The 19241-nt window shown below is 37.2% G+C and overlaps 1 protein-coding gene across 1 annotated transcript; it reads left to right on the top strand.

The window, feature by feature from the left end:
• Nucleotides 1-3870: 3870 nt before the first annotated feature.
• On the top strand, nt 3871-18762 carry LOC127972551 (uncharacterized). Its single transcript, XM_052576153.1, has 11 exons — nt 3871-4647; nt 4751-5053; nt 5147-5206; nt 5300-5350; nt 5455-5526; nt 5630-5707; nt 5807-5905; nt 17293-17376; nt 17518-17738; nt 17903-18062; nt 18155-18762. Exons 1-9 carry the CDS (start codon nt 4299-4301, stop codon nt 17541-17543), a joined length of 1122 nt encoding a protein of 373 aa, XP_052432113.1. The 5' UTR covers nt 3871-4298; the 3' UTR covers nt 17544-17738; nt 17903-18062; nt 18155-18762.
• The last annotated feature ends 479 nt before the right edge of the window (nt 18763-19241 follow it).

The raw sequence follows: 19241 nt of genomic DNA, 5'->3' as shown, positions 1-19241 counted from the left end.
GGTGGTGGCTAAAAATGAAGACTGCTTCTGCTTAATCAAGAGATGGTTTAGATAACAAAGGTTAAGGGAATTAAGCATGTAAGGTAAAAATAATTTTAAAGAAATGTTCCTAGCATTATGTATTTTAAACAGTTTAAACTGAGATTTTAGATCTAGAAACTTTGACATTTTTAACTTATTTGAATAATTTAGGGTTATATGTTGTAATGAATTTTATATTATAGTCTAAGTTAAAGTTTGGCAAAAATTGTCAAAATAAATAAATAAATAATATTTTGCACAGTAAGAGAGAGAGAGAGAGAGAGTGCTTGAGTGGAGGCAGGGATAGTGCTCTTCTTCTATTATTGGCCTGCTAAGAAAGAGTAACCAAAACAGAGCAATAATTTTAAGACCAAAACAACCCAGCTGATTTTTCTCAAAATAAAAATCATTAATGAACAGGCAAACTTTGAGATTAGATAAGAGATTAGGTACAAACTTGGTAAAATGCACAGACAATGTTTGAGTTTAAATCCTTCCGATTTAATACCAAAAGGAAAACCTTAAATATGAGCTGTTAAAATATAAATGTGTTAAGTATGTGCATGCATGAGGATGGCTATATATATATTATTGGGGGACAATTCTGTTCCTGTTTTGTTTCAATTGAGTCACTAACCTCTGGAATGAGTGTTTTATCATTACAGATGTGTTAAGTGAAATTACTTTACAGAAGTCGATAATTCTGAGTGAAACTAATGAAAAGACAATGCCAAACATGGGACGAGCTTTAAGTGGATTGGTTATCCAGCTCTGTCTGCTACTGGTAATAATGACTTGTTTTGTCTTTTATAATACTGATTTAAATCACTCTCTGGATTAATATGTTAAAGAGTGTTTATATGATTGGATTTGTGAAATATAAGTTTGCCGTCCAAAATGGGTTTAAAATCCATGCCTAAATTTAAATGAGGGTCTAAATTTTAACAAGTTAACACTTTGTTGTTTGAATGGTGAAGGTAAATATTTTAGACTTGACGGCAGAAAAACAGTGACAGATTGGCTACGTCACTAACCAAATTATCCAGAGAGCACCCTCACATAAAGAAGCCTGGTGGGAAAACAAAGGAGTGAATCCTGCTTGTGTAATATAGTGCAAAAGCTTTATGTAGTGGTTTATGTAGAACAGAGATAAGTTGAACAAAAACGTGTGGATAGCCCCTTAATGGAGCAAATCCATAACAAGAGGTTTGAATTAATTGAAATAGCACAGCAAAAAAAAAAAATAATAATAAATTTTGTTTGAACAAAACAATTGTAATAGGCTCTATGGAGCTGCTTATGAACACCTGTCAGGTCAAATCAAATTAATATTGTGAACACTGACAGGGCTTTTTGATAATGTATACTGTTTCAATACAGATTTACAGAAACTGAGGATGTCTCTTTAATAAATATTTGGGCGTTTAGAACTAAGTAATAGTATTGTTCATTTAGTAATAGTATTGGGAAATCTGTGTGCTCTTTTTCAGTTTATAATAATTTTGAGTAAATAAATATCACTGCCAAATGACAAACATGAACAAGGGTTTTAAAGACATTGATCACGTAGCTGATGTGTAAGCATTTCTAACTGACAAAACAGTGAGAACTAAATTGACTTAATACGAGGTATTGAGGATTTGCTTCTGAATGTGTCATTAATATAGTCTGAGTACAGTAATATGGTATGATAATTGACAAGACTTACATAAAAAAAAAAAAAAAAAAAAAGGGTAATAATAAGGCAATGAGTATGGTTAACAGTAATGTCCTGGTATAAAATACATGCATGACAATAAGTGGATAGGTTAGTTGTATTTTTGAAGTTAGACACTTCGATACTTAAAATGTAATTTTGATCAAATGTTGTTAACAATGACAAGTTTGGGTTAATGGTTAATGTATGTGTAAGCAGCATGTGAACTATGATGACTGCAAATGGATTCGTGGTGAAAGTAAAACTTAATAAAAGGGCTATTAAATAATAAACTAGGAACTGCTCTAGGTTTTCGAGGAAATAATGATTATGATTATGATTATTTTTATTTTTTTAAGATTGCTCAATATTGATCTTACTTATTTTTGGTTTGTTTATTTTTGTGTTTTTAACACCAAGTTTGGAATGAAAGGGTAAAATAGATAATCAATCTCTATAATTGTACCATTGATGGGGAAAATTATAGATTTTCATAAAATAAGGGTATCTTTACTGGGATTTAGGTTATAAGCAATGTCTATATTTGGTATCTGTGTGGTGACTGAGGGTCTGACATATGTCAGGAATGCAATAACAGTGGTTATTCATTTAGCCCAGCTTCCAGAGAATAATATATATACGTTTATTGTAATGAGTTTATTTTAAGATATGACCAAATTAACTAAAATTCATCATAGTTGTATAAAACATGCTAAAAGAAAACAAATAAGGCAAATATCCTTCTTAAGGGTTAAAAAAAAAAAAATGAATTGGTTATAGTGTATGCGGTTTTCTTTAATGATTTGTTAAATCTGGTTAATGAATATGCAAATTTAGTCTTAAGGCTGTTGGATAAATGTTTTGTTTTAGAGGGTAAGTGTGAAGTAGCTGTAGTAGGAAGAGAGGTATTTACAAAGATATGTTGATGAAAGTATATATGGATGGAGGACACTTTTCCAGGTAGAGGGACACACAGAAAAATTCACTGGAAAAGACATTATGTGAAGAAAGACTAGTGCAAGTGGCGATATTGTGGGATTAAGTAAGTAGATGAATGTATATGGGAAGTAAGAATGATTATGGGAAGTATTTTGTACAAAATAATGTGTTTATTACTAGAAATGTCAGCCAGTACCAGAGATCTTAAGTATATGCACCTGCTTAAGTTGACCAACAGCCTGCATTCTTACCATGCATCACAACTACACCTGACCTCATTTATTAGACCAGATGTGGGGTATTAGACCCCACATTGATCTAAAACGGGGGACTGAAGGAGTGGATGCCGATTTGCCATATCCTTCATACTGATATTAATTATTTTATTACATGATTTCTTGTTTGACTATTAATCAAGTTATAGCAAGAGTGAAATGTGTAACCTTATGTGTGCTGTATTTCTTTTCCTCAAGATTAATGTCCACAAATTATGTGTGTGTATCCAACCGTAATGATAAGACACTCGCCAGTGCTAGAAAGCCTTGAATTTTAGATAAGTTCTCTGTGTACGTGTGTTAGTATCTGTCTGTACAGGGAGAAGCTCAGACAGTCCCAGGACAAACGATCAACTGCCAGTGTCCAGCATATCAGATATACGTCTTTGGAGAGTTTTATCTAGGTTTTGGAACCAATCAGAATTTTGTTGACTCATGTATTGACGCAATTAGTATCCTCTGAGAGTGTTGAAGCTGACTTCTGCTGATGAAATTGCAAACTATTTTCTTCAAGTAAAATTATTATCATTAATTGAACTCATCTCTGAGTCCTGGTCTTCATTGCGACATATGGGGAAGTCGTGGCCTAATGGTTAGAGGGTTGGACTCCCAATCGAAGGGTTGTGGGTTCTAGTCTCGGGCCGGACGGAATTGTGGGTGGGGGGAGTGCATGTACAGTTCTCTCTCCACCTTCAATACCACGACTTAGGTGCCCTTGAGCAAGGCATCGAACCCCCAACTGCTCCCCGGGCGCCGCAGCATAAATGGCTGCCCACTGCTCCGGGTGTGTGCTCACAGTGTGTGTGTTTGTGTTCACTGCTCTGTGTGTGTGCATTTCGGATGGGTTAAATGCAGAGCACAAATTCTGAGTATGGGTCACCATACTTGGCTGAATGTCACTTCACTTTTTTTTTTTTTATCTGGTCCTTGGGTTTTAACTGTAAATTCCCCTACACTACTGTACTTCTAAGATTTAAGGGGATTATGATGAGTTTACTTTTTATGTTTGAGGACAGTGCTGTTCACTTGAATCACTACACTGAATGAGTACATTTTATTTTTTAACAATTTCACTGTTCCACGTTTGGCTGATCTTTTTTTCTTTTTTTCCTACAGCATAGCTACTGTATATTCCTAACGTTAACAATGTGGTTTTGTTCACATTTTCTTGCAGATACCTTGACCGGAGCATAACTGGTTAACTTCACACAAGAGACCTACTGATTTGATTTATTTTTATTTATTTAATTATATCAAGGAAGCCTTACAGTAAACATAAAACAAAAAGGCATCAGATACAATCGAGGATAAAAACACAAAGTTGGACAATCGTTTTGGCTTTAAAGGTAAATGCATTGTTAGTTACAATGTCTAGTTACTGGGTCAAAAGGAGACGAATATTGAAAGGAGTTGAGAGGGACAAACAGGAAATTGCAGCTGCAAACGATGCTCTACTTGCTGTTATTCCTGACTTTGACCAAGTAAATCCTCCTGTTAATGAACATCAACCTGGAATGGCTCCAACAAGCCATGGACAAACTGTAGAGGAGGATCAGCCATTTGCAGTGGTTCTGCAAGTGTGGCTCAGTAAGGGCATGTGCTATTGGCCCCCATTTAACCTCCGCAAAAAAGACAAAGGCAACAATTTAGCCATCCGCTGCACGCCTCCACACAGCACCTGGGAGAAACATAATTTTAAGTTTATGAAGGGAGCAGGTAAATGGTTCTGACTTGTGCATTTGATTTTCCTGCATTTCATCTGTGTATTTTCTTTGTCTGTTTATGGTGGATAACTGACTTTCATTATTCCCTGCTCTAGAATCTTGGCAAGAGGCGATGAGATATTTGGTGTGCTTCCAAACAGGTTCTAGCGTTGAAACGATGGAGGATGACAAGAAGAGAAAGAGAATCTCAAATTCCAAGTACAGACCCCAGGCCTCTTCTGATGAAGAGGAGTCTAGTCTTCCAGATGCACCAGCAGTGCTGTCGTTTGGACAACCTCTTTTGAGCTTTGAAAACATTGTTCCTTGTAACATGGTTTCAGCGCTGCCCAATGCTCCAGAAGTTGCATTGATTCCAGAAAACCAGGAAAATGTTGTGCCATCTGTAGGCTTCAGAGGTGGTATGTAAAATTTGCTGTGATGCTTGATTTGTGATCCTGCCACTAAACTATACCCTTAGTTAGATTTTCAAATTTCTGTTTCCTCTTTCTCAGAACCAGGTTTCTCCCCAGAAATCCAGACTCCACTTCACAGAGCCAAGAGTTTGAGTACAAGTAAGTGATGTTATTTGTGACGTTTTTTGTCTTGGAAATTATTGCTTCTATTTAAGATAAGGAATCCTTTAATCATAATCTGTTTTTCATTAGGACACTTGACTGGTTACTCGCCACAGCAGTTTCTGGATGAAAGGTGTCGAGGTGTGTTGTACATTCCATTAGCATTGCACAGTTAAATTATAGTTTCATTACTGAATATGCAATACTCTGCACTGAAGTTAAAGCGGTTATGTTTGCTCTTCCAGCTCGTCAAGTACTAAGCTTTACACCCCCAGCAGCAAATTTACCTTGGCAGCATATGGGTGAAAACGCTGGAGGTATGTAATATGTTAGGCTAAACTAAGTGTTCCATTTTAAGTCCAATTCATTAAATGTATGCAATAACTTCAAACATATTTTTACGTCAATGATTATCAATAGGAGAAAGTCATCGTTCTGTAATTGGCCCTTGGACTCCCCTGGCATCTTGTGTACAGCATGAAGTTTTCAGCTATGAAGGTATATTTTAGGCCTATGTCTTAGAGTCCAGTGTTTTAAAAGTATTGAAAATAATCCCTATAGGTGTTTTTTTTGGTTTTGTTTTGTTTTTTAATGTAGATTTCCAGAGACTCCAGAATGAAAAACAAGGCGTGATGGATGAGAACCAAGCTCTGAGGGAGGAGAACCAAGCTCTGAGGGAAAGCACTGCACGAGCAGGTAAGAACTTGCACAAAAAAGTCAAACCTAGGTAAGAGTACACACTGTAAAAAATCCAACTTACATTTTGTTTTGCAAACTCAGTTTTTAAAGTTAATTCAACAATTTAACATTAAAAAAGTTGAGATAACACAGAAATGTAAGTTGAATAGGAATTTAGATCAATTTGTTACACCAAATTAATATTTCAAGTTAGAACAACTAACAACTTTAAGTTGGTTATTAGTATTGCCAACAAAGGCTGATGAGCATGCGCAGTTTGAATGCTTTTTTAAACAACGCCATTTTATTTTCTCCTGTTTCATTTTCGAGTCACCTTAAGCGGCCTCTGTTTATTCCCTCATTATGATCGCTCTGGTAAGTGTAGCTATGTGTATCAATTCACGATATGATTTAAATGAAGTATATTCACAATATGCGCTTTTGTACAACATAGGTGTCGGCAAGTTAGTCAGTTAAATTTTCCCGCCTGGTCTTATTGTTGCCTCAGGTCAGACGTCGCCTATTTTTTTCTGCCTGACAGTTTAAATTAATCTCTCAGGTAGGTGCTGTTCTTTATACAATATTTTTCAAGAGTTGAAATGTGTTTGTTCAAAATATGTGCTTTTGTACGCCGTTTTAGGCCGGTGACACACTGGCTGCCTGGCGTCTCTGCTGCGTGCCAGAAGCGTGGTGGCTGCTTCGCGTTTTCTGTGTCTTTATGCTGTGTTCACACCAAACGCGAATAGAGCGTCTGGCGCGAATGATTTCAATGTTAAGTCAATGCAAAGGCGCGCTTACGCGCGTCTGGAGGTCTCGCGGCGTGAATGGGGCGTTAAGCGTGGCGCGGAAGACGCGAATTCGCCTCATTGACGCGAATTGACGTGCGAATAGAGCGCGTTAAGCGCGAATGGTGCTTTTTGTGCATTTAGCGTTTGACGCAAATTCGCGTCTGCCGCCCGAGTTGAAAAATTTGAACTTTGGCGTCAATCATGAGCCTGCTAGGAGTCACTCATTCAACAGTATGTTCCTGCAGCCTCCGGTTGTGCAGGAATACCCTTCTCCACTCATTCAACAAGGAGGAACGACAGATGTTGTCAGTGAGCAGTCAACCGGAGCTATATGACAAAAGTTAATATTTCTATAGAGACAGGAATAAAAATGACCTATATATATATATATATATATATATATATATATATATATATATATATATATATATATATATATATATATATATATATAAAACATATAAAACATATTAATAGATAAACTGAATAAAGGCCAAAGATAAGAAACGTTTCATTTTACCCCAAACGAATTATATTTTATCTTGAACCACTAAAGACACATCAGAGCCAGCGGCAAATGTCAGAAGATCTAGCCGAGGTAGGGCTACTCTCGGTGGATAACGTAGACTAACCATGTTACGTACAAAACGATGTTCCGTACAGGTGACGTTTTAGCGCCGATTGCAGAATAAATAATTACAGTTCGTACATAAACTATATATCTGTGTCATCCTTATGTTTCTGTCTTTCACTCCCGATCTAAACAGAGCCCCATCCGCCGTTTGTTTCAGTAATATTTGAGTAAGTTTGCTCGTTGCGCCCACCGCGCTTGAAAATGGATAGTGGGGAAGATTTACTTCAAAACTTCAGCTTGGGAGGAAGACAACTAGAGCAGCGAAAATGTACATTTATATTCCACTTATGTTTCCCACAGTACTACAGCCTTTATTAAATGAATATTATGTTATCACAAATTGTTAAATATATTACTTTTTGTTGAATAAACGCTTTGAAATGGGAATGTTTAAGCATCGATTGCGAGAGATCTCTTACTTTATGAAGTTTTCACATTGGTTAACCTTTTTTTTTTTATTAATCAGTGCAAATTATTTGCCCCTTCTCGTCTTCTGCATCTTTAGAAAGATATGGAAATGATGTTCTCTAACCTTTCACATGGTTCATGCTTAACTCACATGTCATATTTAATATCACGACACAATCATGCCTAACTCGCATGCGCCCTTTATTAAAGCAGCAATTAACTTGTATTTTAATCAAATAAAAAGATAATAATCTTTGATATATATTGGAATTATGTTTTCTTGCAGTTAAAATAAATAAACAGCTCACTTTTGATCAGTTAAATGTCCATTTTCGCCGATAAAATCAAGTTATGAGCGCTGTACGGAACATCATTATAAGCCTGTACGGAACACCATTAACCCCTATCATCTTCCGTACACTGGCGGAGGTGGTACTTTTCCCCAGTTTTCTAAAAAACTATTGGTCCTAAAGACATCAATCAAAGTGTAGACTGTATAATAGGTATTCCCCCGGAGAATGAGCACACAAGCATGCTTGTATGTCTTTCTACAATGGAGGAGTGGTCACTGGCGTGCGGTGAATAGCGAAAAGTGTACGGAACATGGTTAGTCTACGTTACATGATGACGGAGCTCCCGCTGATCGCATGGAGCTCATCTCCGAGATCGGCGAAACACATTTTTTAAATAGACGCTGTCATTATAAATAAACCGCATATTTGAGTTTAAAACAACTACATTCTCGCCTGAAATACTTTTTAAAACTACATTTCATAACACAATAACGGTAATATTTTGAAAATTATGCGAATAAAAATGGCGGTTGAAAATGCTGCGTGAACTCAGCTGGCAGAAGCCCCCCCATGACGCGAATTCACGTCTGTTGTTAAGTTAATTTCACGCGCGAATGAAGCGAATTACTCGCGCGAATGAAGCGAATGGTCTCAAAATGGTCAAGCGGCAAACTAGGCGCGGTTATTTTGGACACTTTCCCCCTTTGGCCACTTTTATTCCCTGTTATTTTATGATTTCTGTTAATAAAAGCCTCTCCGAGGCCTGACGCCATGCCCACTGTGTCTGTCTTGTGCTCCTCCCGTGACAGTATTCATCCACATTTATACGATAGTTCATCAGCAACAGAATACACTCCTCTTCAGTTGCCATTGTGATCTGAATATCACGCGACCCGACTCTACTAATATCACCCGACTCTACTACCCCCTGTTGCGTGAGCGGTGTATTGCATACACGCATCACCCGTGACGCTTGCGTTCACTGTTTAGACTATGAAAGGGAGCGCGTCACTCGCGTCGCTTGCTCGCGTTTCTCGCGTTGACTATGAATCGGCCCTTAGAGTTGCTTCAGGCGGCGCCCTGTTAACGTTGGTCCGTCATTGTTATCGCTCCGGTAAGCGGTGGTTCTTTGTGTATCAATTTAAGCCATGATTTCAATTAAATTTGTTCTTTATGCACATCTTTACAACGGTGTAGGTGGCGGCAAGTTAGTCATTTAAGTTTTCATGCTTTGTCTTCGAGTTGCCTGAGAAGGGTCAGACGAACGCAAGTTTTTTTTTCCTCGACAGTGCAATCGCTCTGGCAGGTATTGTTCTATGCAGGCTTTGAGAATAATTAACAGTAATGTCTGAATGGTATTTGTTCACAATATGTGCTTCTGTACAGCTGCTTAGGTGGCTCCAAACTGGTCAGTTCAGGTTTCCTGTTTCGTCTTCGAGTTGCATGAGAAGTGTCAGACGAGCGCAAGTTTTTTTTTTTTTTTTTCTGGACAGTGCAATTGCTCTGGCAGGTAATGTTCTATGCAGGCTATGAGAATAATTAACAGTAAGGTCAGAATGTATTTGTTTACAATATGTGCTTCTGTACAGCTGATTAGGTGGCTCCCAACTGGTCAGTTCAACCTCTCCTGCTTCGTCTTCGAGAAGTCTTTTAGTCATTCGGTGGCTTTTTTTTCCAGACAGTATCATGACTTAGGTAAGCACTGTTTTATATCATATTAAGTAAAGGGATTTAATTATTAAAGGATATAGGGTTTTCTTTATTTGTTTGTAATATGTTCATTTTGTACAGTTGTGTGGGTGCCTTTGAGTTTTGAATAAGGTTAAGTTATAAGTGTATTAATAATTTTTTTTTAAACAAATGTAACCTTATAAGATAAGCTTGTGTGTTTTCATCTCTAAAGCCCTATTTGGACGGGACTAGTTTTACAGGGGGTCGTTAGAGAAATCTGTGTTTCACATACGTACTTGGTGATTTTAATCCCGTCCGAATCTGCCATGTCTGTGTTTTTCTCACACAACCTCTGTGATAATTCCAGAGCAAATTACCTACCGTTTTTCAGCAAACTCAGTGATCCTCTGAGAAAACTAATCCTGTCCGAATGCGAATGTCTGTGATTGCGGGTGATATTTTATTTCACAACTCGTTTCCTTGTGTGTTTTGGCCAACGTGAATCACCGTAGATGCTCTTACCGCGCGGATGTTTGATATATTTGCTTAGCGGCAAATACATAATAATAAAAAAATAATACAACTAATAAAATCAAGAGCAAGATCGCGTAAACTGTTAATACCGGCTATTGTAATATCAGCATCAGGTAAGATTACTCACGTTCATTTATGTACTCAGTTACATAATGTTTTAATTACATTTAATAAAAAAAAAAAAAAAAAAAAAGGAAAACAAGTTAAACTAAAGGAACCACACATTAACATGGTTTTGCTATACTAGCCATTTAGTATTTATTGTGTAATAATACTAAGGCAATCATTCTGAATGAATGCAATGCACGCATACAGAGCGCGTGATCTCTGTGACGCCCAGATACACAAATCAGACCCTCCCACCTCTGTAATAAACACGGAGATACTAGTCCCGTCCGAATTGGTACATGAAAATCACAGACGTCAGGTGGTAAGAATCGAAACTCAAACGAAGTTTAGAAAACTAGTCCCGTCCGAATAGTGCTAAAGATGTATTTTCTTCTTTTAACTTCTTTTAAATTTATGTGCTAATGTTTGCTTGGCGTGCTATAAATCTGTGTTTTAAAAATACAAATAACTTAAGAGCTATTTTAAAGCTTAAATTCATAGTTTTTTTTTTTTTTTTGATATTCGTTTAACCAACTTGCTTGCTTTTAGATAGTATTTTAAAGGGATAGTTCACCCAAAAATCGTAATTATGTTATTAATAACTCACTCTCATGTCGTTCCAAACCCGTGAGACCTCAATTTAAGATATTTTAGATTTAGTCCGAGAGCTCTCAGTCCCTCCATTGAAGCTGTGTGTACGGTCTACTGTCCATGTCCAGAAAGGTAAGAAAAACATCATCAAAGTAGTCCATGTGACATCAGAGGGTCAGTTAGAATTTTTTGAAGCATCGAAAATACATTTTGGTCCAAAAATAGCAAAAACTATGACTTTATTCAGCATTGTCTTCTCTTCCATGTCCGAGCCAGATAACGAACAAAACATTGACTTGTCAGTTTTCGGATCACCAGTAGTTATTTCGGACAGTTTGATTCAGTAAACCGGTTGAAGAAAACGGTTCACCGGTTATTTTGCGCTCAATGTAATGACATCATTGGCGACCATTGCAAGCCTTCGGTTTACCTGTGCTCATAACATTAGCACAGAATCAGTTCAGAATCAATCACCAAAAGAATCAGTTCGGTTCAGACGCTCTGTGTGTCGGTCTGCTTCACGTTGAATCACACATGCGCAGTATCATCAGCTCCTCAGTACTCGAATTGGACGCGTCTGACAGAAACTGTTCTTGACTTGTGAACGAGTCAGTCTATTGTTCATTATCCGGCTCAGCTCAGTGTTCATCTTCAGTTCTCTCTTCACAGCAGTTCAGTCAGTGTACTGTTTGAGTAAATGAATTACTCTGGGATATATGTTTGTTTTAACTCAGAGGGAGTGTTAGCCACATAAAAAATTTAACAGCTTAAGTCATTTGTGGATTAATGCTTATTGGAGACACAAACCGTTTCAAATAATTCAGTTCGATTTGGTGAACTGGTTCAAAAAGATCTTGTTACATCGAATGATTCGTTCGTAAACCGGATATGACAAACTGCTTTGTTTTGAATTCTCTCATAACAGACACGGAAGAGAAGACAATGCTGAATAAAGTCATAATTTTTGCTATCTTTGGACCAAAATGTATTCTTGATGCTTTAAAAATTCTAACTGACCCTCTGATGTCAAATGGAATCTAAATCTAAAATACCTTAAACTGTGTTCTGAAGATAAATAGAGGTCTTACTGGTTTGGAACGACATGAGGGCAGTGGTGTCAAAAGTATTGGCATTCATTACTCAAGTAGAAGTATAGATACTAGGGTTTAAAAAGACTTTTGTAGAAGTTGAAGTATCAACTCAAGCTTTTTACTCAAGTAAAAGTGTAAAAGTACTGGTTTAAAAAACTACTTAAAGTATAAAAGTAAAAGTAATGTAAGGAAAAAAATGCCATTAAGAACAAAAGCTTGGGCCGTGCCACAAGGGCCTATTGTGCACTACCCCACCTCCTCAAAAAAACATTTTTCTAAAGGCCATAATGACTATAATGTTATATTAAAATGTTCATGTTGAAAAATTTGGGATGCACTAGGCTACCTGTTTCAGCCACATATATGCCCATTGAAAATGAACTCATTTTAGTACAATGCAAATACATTAAAGAGCTAGAGATATGATGACTAGTTGCCAATAAGTATTGTTATGGTGCAAAAAGTCAAACTTCAGAGGCATGTCATCAATAACCTTGAATGGAATGTAAATGTACATCCAAGCTTAGCTGCAGGACTCTGTGAGGGCAATGGACAAGAACATTGCTGCAGGCTAAGAAACAATTACTCTTGTGTGGTTGACTATTTACAATAAACATTATAGTGCTGTCAAAATGAATGATTAATCTAAGTGATTATTCAAAAACTAAAAATGAAAAATAACTCATAATCCTGATACCTTCTTGATTGATAGCTTCTTGTATTCGGTACATACGTCTGCTATGTCCAGTGTTCGGGGGGTAACGAGTTACAAAGTTGATAAAGAGCTTCACAGTCCCACCCACAGCCCGAGGGAGCTCTGTTGCCGGAAGTAAATTTCCCATTCATTTCTCCCATTCACTTTCGGAAAAATCCGTATCTAAAGAGTTTTAGAGCATGTGTGAGGATAACCAGCTACGGCTGAACTCATAAGCATATAACATATCATTTCAAGTGAAAAAATTAAGAAAAAATCCAAAAAAAGTCAAAGGTACAAGACTGTACATATTTTCATTTCGAGCGCAGGAACTACTCATCCCATAAACCACTGCGCCCCATTGAATTCGACTGAAGCCACAACTGCGAACGAGGCAACGAGCCTTTTGAGCGACATCCAAATCTGATGACGGCCGCTCGCGCGAACTTTTTCCTCCAGTGAATTTTATTTTATATAGTGAATGTGCAGTAATAGCAGTTCTTTCAGTATTAATCGTGTAAATAAATAGTGTGTTATATATGTATTGTGTATTGATTTTTATTTTATCATCGTGTACTTTATATTGTGTGCGTGTGTGAAAGTGGTTAACGATAACGTCAGCAATGGTGCAGTGCTTTGTATCTGACTGCAATCACTGCTCAGTTGTCAACACATGTCGTTGCCATTACACAAATGTTCAGTAAATGCACAAAAAGGTATGTCTAGGCTAAATATTGTTTTGACAGTGGCATTATAAAATGATTGATATGACTCATTTCATATGGAGGCTACAGTAGCCTAGCTAAAGTGGACGATAATGCTAACTAAAGTTACCAACCTCCCTGCAAAACTCTCAATGGCAGCCAAGGAGATCATGATTGCACTGTTAAGTCTACCGTGCAAAAACGCAACACAGGTTATTTTATTTTATTTTATTTTTTTATTAATGATCTTCAGTCTTCACGGACCTTCGAGGGGTTTAACCAGACGGTTATACGAGCTCCACCAATCAGATGCATCACTGTGGGATTGTGGGATTGTTCAGGATTGTGGGTAATGAAGTACTTAGCCAAGACATCGTGAATAAAAGGCATTTAGATCAAAACAAGGTTAGTGCCCCATGATCTTTTTACATTTATATGAGCATATACTGTCGCTTAGTACAGCCGTAGCTGGTTTTAAGTCTACCATGTATGGTTACGTTTTAATGGCTTATACCCCAAATGTCAATGCAGAAATTGCATTGAATTTTTAGTTCCGGCACCAGCTGTGGTGGGACTGTGATGGTTTATAGCCTAGATATCACAACATTGTCATTTGCGTCATCAATTGCAAACGATAATTTATTAAAACGTCTCACTACCCAACTACCTACAGTAGCTTAATTTGTGGAGGACGAAGAGAAAGCACCCATTTGGCAAATGAGCCAGTAGTGAGAAATAAATAATAACTTTTAAGTAGGGTCCAGTGCCTTTTCGATACTTTTAAAATGGTACTGGCGCCTCAACGTGCCTGAACCGATACTTAAAAAAAAAAAAAGAACTACAAAAAAACTATGGATAACATTAAAGAACATTACAAATATTTAAAATAAATCCATAGCTTTCACCTTGGATGCTCTCATTTCCCAAGTTGTGCTTCCCTTAATCTAAGGCTAATAAATGTATTTCACAATCTGGGTCATTATTTAATACAAAAGTACACATAATGTTTCTACTATATATATCTGTCACTCACTCTGATATTTAGTTAAGATGAGTGCTGTCTGTCACTGTCTTAAATCAGTTCTGTGAATGACTGTATGCTCATTCTTTATAAAGTCTTGTGGAAAAGAAAGAATAGTGTTTTCACCCCAAAAAAGGGTTTTAAGCCAGTTATTTATATCTTTTGCTGCTACTGCAGGACAGTAGTTTGCCATTAATTTTAATAATAATCTAGTGCGATTTTGAATGCACAAGCAGTTTGACAATGGCAAAATGAATGTTTGGAAATGTAAACTGATATTTTATACTGACACTCTACAGCAAAATATATAAATAACTGGCCGAACACCATTCTTTTAAGTGAAAATACTGCCTAAGACTTTTGCACAGCAGTGTATGTATAAAGTACTTATGATTAAATGAAGTATATTTAAATAAGTGTAAGGAAACAGCTGTTTCGTGATTAGCGGTGACAATCGAAAACTTTACAGTAGATGAGAAACCGACTGATCGTGACCTTTTGTAAACTGTATTTATGACAAAGAACTACACAGATACAGATATTCTAACAATCTATCGGTAAACACACACCTTGTGTCCTCTGTCTCAGTTTGAGCTTGCGCTGCTCCACCGCGGTCCGCGGATTGAAGAGCGCGCTGAAAGACGGGAGGAGACCGGACTGAAGCCGGTTTCAGTTGAAATTTAAGCGGACTGACTCTGAGGCGATCGGATACTACTGGTTCCAACCTACTTTTAAGAAATAAATTTTTTGATAAACGAACCCAAAACTGTCTGTGCAGTGTGATGTGATTTGTGTCATGTGCAGGTGTGATGGATCGCGTATGGACCAATAGGGTGTCGGAATGGTATATGTGTATCCAACCACAATCAAATTCACTCCATCCTGATGGCGCGATTTATCTGGATAGGTTTTTTTTCTTTCTCTCTCTCTGAACGATATGAAATAGCAGTGAAAATAGCACTTGCGTGAAAATGTAAGGAGTAGAAGTAAAAAGTCGGCTGAAAAATAATTACTCAAGTATAGATACCCCAAATTTCTACTTAAGTACAGTAACGAAGTATTTGTACTTCGTTACTTGACACCTCTGCATGAGGGTGAGTTATTAATAACATAATTATGATTTTTGGGTGAACTCCCTTTAAGTTGTTGTTTTATATTGTTCTACAGCAATTAATTAATGTATCCCTGGTGGTAAAAAATAAAATAAAATCGTATGTTGTTGCCAAAATAATTAGTTCTAACGTTATTTTGTGTGTTTTTCTTTTTTTATTAGGTTGATGCAGTGCAAGATATGCAGATTTGAACACCCTGCCCAGGAGGTCCTTTTGAAACATGACCAATTGTGCCACTACCAGGGAAGATACTGCCAACTACCCTGCCTCTGCACAGATTGCATCTGCTCCTTTAAAACCACTGGTTGACGCCTCACCTTTTAAGATCACACAAGTGCTTATCTTCACGTGAGAGTCACTTAACATTGAATGGTGAATTGTGTGACTTAAAGGAAATTTGTAAAACACCCTATTACTCCAAACATATAAGGAGCCATTTTTTAAAAATCATGAAACTTTAAGGTGCCCTTTTAGCCAGTGTGGTTTTTGAAACACATCTGATTTCATCATCCAGTGGTCAAAATCATTGCAGCTTTTCCATTACAGACTTTAAAGCAAATATCATTATTCAAAATGCAGAACCAAAAGACAGCGAGCCACAAACTGTTGTTATGCACACACTTTTATCACCATTGCAGTTAATTTTATATTGCTTGTGATAGATATGAAGGACAGATATGGAAGCCAATACATGTTTGACTGGACCCGTTGTTATTTTTGCACATTATTTTGGACTTGAATTTTGTGATAGTTAATTTAATTGGGAAAGCATCAAATAAAAACTGAGTAGAAGTTTTTAATTTTGCAACACAAATGTGACAAATAAGCTCTTAACTTGAAAAAAACTTTCTATTGTATTTAATTTTATTGCGAATGAAATGACTTGATTTGGTTTGTGATTTAAACTTGCTGTTCTACAAAAAAAAAAAAAAAAAAAAAATATATATATATATATATATATATATATATATATATATATATATATATATATATATATATATATATATATATTGATGAAATAAAAAAATTGTGATTCTGTCCATTTAAAGATTTTTTTGAAGACCAATGTTGTACTGAGTAGCATTTAACAAATTAATTCACTCATATTGGATTGGAAGTTTTGTGCTGAACTTTAAACTGCTTGAGTAAAACCTAAAGTTCTGAAGCTGCAATGTAAAAACCAAAAAAAAAAAAGTTGAGAGCTCAAAAACCTTTTTGAAGTTTTCAACTTTTTTTTTTTTAAAGCAACTTCAAATATCAGGTTATGTAAACAACTAATTGACCTTTAAGTTGAGTAAACTCAAAAATCTGTTGAAGCTGGTAGCCTCAATCATAAGTTGGGCAAACTTAAAATTTTAAGGCAACAAACTTCAGCAGATTTTTGAGTTTGCTCAACTTAAAGGTCTATTAGTTGTACAAACTTTTGTGCATTTTTAATCAACATAATATATAAAGTTAAGTGAACTTAGTTAAACTTTCAATTTTGTGTTTAGCTGACTTACTCATAAGTTGGGCCAACTTAAATTTTTAAGTCAACTAAACACAAAATTGAAAGTTTAACTAAAAGTTCACTTAACTTAGTATATTATGTTGATTGGACATGCACAAAAGTTTGTACAACTAACGAACCTTTAAGTTGAGCAAACTCAAAAATCTGCTGAAGTTTGTTGCCTTAAAATTTTAAGTTGGCCCAACTTTTGATTTTTTACAGTGCATGATGTATGTACAAAATTACCATATGCCTTTCATTTTGTAGCTTCGGATGACAGCGGCTCACTTCAAGAGCAGGTGAAGCAAGTTGGGACAATGTTGAAGACGTTTGCTCGCACTGGGCAATCAGGTACAACTTGCAAACAACACCTGTTGTTGTTGGTTTAATTCCCACTGGGGCCACCTATACATGTAGTAGACCTAGATATAAATGTCATAGTTTAGTGGTTGAGGGACCAGGACTGACTATTATTTTATTTAACCCCTGTAGGTGCAGATCAGACCTTAATGCTGTGACATCTTGAAGAGTTTGGCGATGTTGTGCGTAGCATGGACAACAAAATGGACACTATGCTGGAACATTTCAGTGCCAATGTGTCTGTTGGAGAGTTATCCTTGCCATGGGACCTTTTACTCCCCCTAGACACCCAGGAAGATTTGGCGTTGCTTGACAACAGTTTGAGGCAGGATAAAGAGCTCCAGGAATGATTTGTAAGTGTGCTGATTTTCATAACTCCATAGGGTAATCTAAAAAGTAGAATTAAGATTGTACACTGCATATTCTACAGTCTGAATCCACAGCCTGTCACATTTTATATTTATGTATGATAAGCTTCAGAGAAATGTAATTTGTAACACTTTTTTTGGATTTTCAGTTTCGGTTTTTGGCAATCAAATGTGGGAGGGACCTAAGGACAACCGTCTGGCGGATGCTTCAAAGTATCTTCTCTAATCACCTTTCCATCAATACAACCTGGACTGGAGCTGGGGATAAAGCATGTTTTAGAGACATGTTCCTGAAGATCATTGTTCAAAGTAAGTTGGATGTAAAAAAAAAAAAAAAGGTTTAGTAGATGTGTATGGCATTATGCCATTCAAATGGAATGACAGATCTGTATTTTCTACAGGAGCTATCCGGAAGAACCCGGCAACCCAGGATGCCACTGATGAAGCCGTCCAGGTTAACGTTACGCCTTACCTGAAAGGAGCATCTGACCGTGAAGGCGGAAAAAGGCGCCGCAAAGCTGAGAGGGACCCACAGCCGAACCCTTAAACCTAGGCTGACTACTGACACCCCAGCATCACTGACAACTGGAACCCTTTCTTTATCCTGCAGTCAGTAACATCAAGACCCTAAAGAAGCCAGAAGTTTCAGACTGCACTCACCCAATCCACACTGTTCACTGTGGATATTATCATAGTGCTTAACTCTTATTATATTGTTAAATATAGCTTGTAAATCCTTGTGCCACAGGTCAGCTTTGCAGTTATATCTGTTATATCTGTCCATTATAATGGTCTATTCTACTCCAGAGCTTTATTCTAAATTATTACCACTTATCTTATTGTTAGAAATGGCTTGTAAATGTGATGTTATACCTGAATTTTTTTTGGTGTCTTGCACATTCTTTGTGTGTATATATATTTTTTTTCTCTTTTTTTCTGTTATTTATATTTCAGTGATCTGACATCATGTTTCAATGACAGTTACTGTACTTTGAAATGTGGAATTAAAACGTCAAATGGAAATTTGTCTGGTTTGGTCAATCATTATTCTTGAAAACTGCATGATATATATATAAGCGGCGACCGATCGCTCAAAAATAGCGTTTGCCTCCGACGGGCCGCGGAAGGGTCGCCTTTGATATAATGGCGGCGGTTGGCCCGTGGGCCGGCCGCGGAACGAAGGCGGTAGGAAGTCGGCTGCCGCTTCTAAAAAGCGGCTGCCGCCGGCGGTGCACCGTCAAATGTGTTTGCGATTACGCCATTCTGACGCTTCTACTGTTGCCTGAGCGCCGCCGGCAGTCCGCCGACTCACTGCTATCTGGGACGCGGACGCGCGCATCGACATAGACAGGCAGGATGTCTATTCTGCTTGGTCCTGCTCCTCCGTGACGATGACGGCACGCGGTTAAAAAAAATTAATTTGAAAGTGGGGGGGGGGGGGGGGGGGCACGAACGGGATTTTGAAAAGTGGGGGGGACATGTCCCCCC

This window comes from Carassius gibelio, chromosome B15, assembly GCF_023724105.1.
Source record: "Carassius gibelio isolate Cgi1373 ecotype wild population from Czech Republic chromosome B15, carGib1.2-hapl.c, whole genome shotgun sequence".
NCBI classification, from domain to species: Eukaryota; Metazoa; Chordata; class Actinopteri; order Cypriniformes; family Cyprinidae; genus Carassius; species Carassius gibelio.
This window is presented reverse-complemented; position numbering and strand designations above follow the sequence as displayed.

Excerpts from the sequence above, each read along its gene's own strand:
- LOC127972551 (XM_052576153.1), top strand. The coding sequence starts at position 4,299 with ATGTCTAGTTACTGGGTCAAAAGGAGACGAATATTGAAAGGAGTTGAG. Across the intron at positions 5,527-5,629 it reads TATGGGTGAAAACGCTGGAG|GAGAAAGTCATCGTTCTGTA; the intron begins GTATGTAATATG and ends GATTATCAATAG. Across the intron at positions 5,708-5,806 it reads TGAAGTTTTCAGCTATGAAG|ATTTCCAGAGACTCCAGAAT; the intron begins GTATATTTTAGG and ends TTTTTAATGTAG.